Source organism: Montipora foliosa, chromosome 13 (assembly GCF_036669935.1).
Source record: "Montipora foliosa isolate CH-2021 chromosome 13, ASM3666993v2, whole genome shotgun sequence".
In the NCBI taxonomy this organism is placed as follows: domain Eukaryota; kingdom Metazoa; phylum Cnidaria; class Anthozoa; order Scleractinia; family Acroporidae; genus Montipora; species Montipora foliosa.
Genome location: NC_090881.1, coordinates 26,658,885 through 26,661,384, shown reverse-complemented (window position 1 = coordinate 26,661,384; position 2,500 = coordinate 26,658,885). Strand labels below are relative to the sequence as shown.

General features: G+C 39.3%; 1 protein-coding gene across 1 annotated transcript in view; it reads left to right on the top strand.

Moving 5' to 3' along the window:
• Positions 1-2,500, top strand: part of LOC137982150 (A disintegrin and metalloproteinase with thrombospondin motifs 16-like) — a 33,710-nt gene that overhangs the window by 19,679 nt on the left and 11,531 nt on the right. Inside the window, exons 17-18 of the mRNA XM_068829214.1 lie at positions 867-933; positions 1,299-1,380. Coding sequence (XP_068685315.1) covers positions 867-933; positions 1,299-1,380 — 149 coding nt within the window. The remainder of the gene's footprint in view (positions 1-866; positions 934-1,298; positions 1,381-2,500) is intronic.

Genomic DNA, 2,500 nt, shown 5'->3' with positions numbered 1-2,500 from the left:
TTTGAAAGTAAAAACAATGTCAATAACTTAATCATAATTTATTCATTTCTATCGCGACAGCTACATTAAGGGCCTGTCCACATGGAGGTGGGGAACCCCACGTAGGTGAGGTACCCCGGCTCGGTAGGGTAACCAATCTCACCATCCAATTACTCTTTTTTTTTCTTGATTGTGTTCACATGAGAGGTGGGGTACCTCATCGGTCATGCGGGCCGGGTAACCCGCTTAGGTGGGGTGAGTTTTCTCCATGTGAATGCTGAAGGTGGGGTACCTCGCCTGACTGTGGTGATGTTTATTCGGGCATTTATCTTCAGTTTGAACATTTGGAAACCTCACTCCAGCGCCCAGGGACTTTTAATATTGCATGTGAAGGCTCGCTTTTTTTATTACGGGACGGCGGGGTACATCACCTACCCGGGGTACCCCATCTTCATGTGAACAGGCCCCAAAATATGATCGCCGGCGTTATCGCCTGTCAAATTTTAGAAAGCAAGCATGTTCCCTGGATCTCTCTTCTTCCCGTCCCAAGAGACCTTGGGAACGAGTTTGTACAGAAAGTTGCAAAAGTACGCTGGCACATTCAGACTTTAGAAAATATTTCCAGCGAGCAAAGCATTAAGCAATTGTGGTATACTATGACGCAGATCGTGGAGGGTGTTATCACCCATGGCCACAATACCCTGGAGATCCTGTTCTGAAACAATATGATACATGCTGGTTCAGGTCTCGCGATCGAATACAATAAACACGGTGATGTGTCACCACTTAATCTTGTAGACAAATGATGAGTAATCACGGCGCTCAAAGTAGTTTTTTCTTTTGTTGCTCATGCCTAATGCCTCTCCGTGTCAACTTCTGTAATACAGGCCACAAAATGGAGGGAAAAAATGCGAAGGATACGGAAAGGGATTATGGAAAATATGCAACTCTCAGGTAAGAGATGAGGACATGGGCTAAAACATGCAACAATTACAGATAAGGAAGATGCGTTTGGCGGTACTTCGAATAGTGACTTATTTTGTCAAGTTAAACTGCACGCCAGTCGAGATCAACAAATGCGAATGCGTGTTTGATGTCCTAGAAAACGTCAATCTTCAGGATATTTCCGACGTCTCAAGTTGCTCCACATGACAGGATTCGCTTGTTTTCATCTTCAATTTTTCACATTTGTAGAATGTGTAAGTCTTGTCGTCGTTTGCTTAATTAAGTTAAAGAAAATAGCTGTAACGAACATATCCGTTATTTAATTACCTACACCAAAATAATCTGCCAAAACAAACTCTTCTTGTCCTTGACAGCCTTGCCCTGATGGGTCTGTAGACTATCGCCTTAGTCAATGTCGCGCATTTCAACACACAACAGCAGTAAGGTGGACAGCAGGTAACACAATAAATATTGTTTTGTTTTTTTTAAGGAAAATCTTCTTCTTTTCCTTTCTTTTTATTATTATTATTATTATTATTATCATTATTATTATTATTATTATTATTATTATTATTATTATTATTATTCCCCGGAGAAACGAGGGAAAAAAAAACGTTATACAGCTACAAAACAAAACAAACCAGTGAACAGAAATAGAGAGTACAGTAAATTACAGGTATATGGCAGCTAAATATAACATGTCTGAAAAGTGCATTGATATCTTATATTACGGTAAGGCGGAACTGTTACAAGTATATTTACTTAAACGTATATCTATTTGTTTGACTAACTTTTCTGTCTTACTTTACTTTAAAAGTTCTGTGAAAGGATCCCATTTATTATTCTCCTTGGTGTAGGTATACGATTCGATCCTATATTGATCCTATATTCTTTTCCTTTCGGCTATTCCCTTTTTGGTCACCGCAACGAATCATCTGCCTACATTTACCCCTATCCTCTGCATCCTCTTCTCTCATACCAACAAGTTTCATGTCCTTTTTTATTACATCATACTGTATTAAATATAATTCCCTGCAAAGTTGGAAAAGATCACCAAACGCTTTTCTCAAATATTGCAAGTTCTACCGCTATTTAAAATCTTGAAACCAGAGACTTCACGCACCGAATTGTCCCTATTCGTTTTCATTTGTGGCCAACTTTTTGACTTTTTGCTTGGTGCCGTTCGACTTTGAAGGTGTACATAGCACGGTAAGAATTTTAAGATCAATGTTTGGGAGCGGGCCTAAAATGGTTAAAATCACGATCTTGGGAATGCCGTTTTTCCGTTTTAAGCTTTTTCCGTAAGATATATCTATTATCATTTTTGCATTTTTTAGCGGCCGAGAAACAGTGTTTCAAAAGTATAAAGCTAAGAGCTGTAACGTCATCTAGGCTTGATCACAAGCATAGTTAGCGAAGAGCGAGACGTCCTCCCTTCAGACTGACAACTGAATCTGTTCTAAAAGCACTAATACCAACGTCCTTTTATTCCCGTCATAATTAAAAGTTGAGACAAAGTGAACCTTGCTTTCAGAGCATAACCGGAAGAATTTCACGTTTTCCTTCTTCTTCAAAG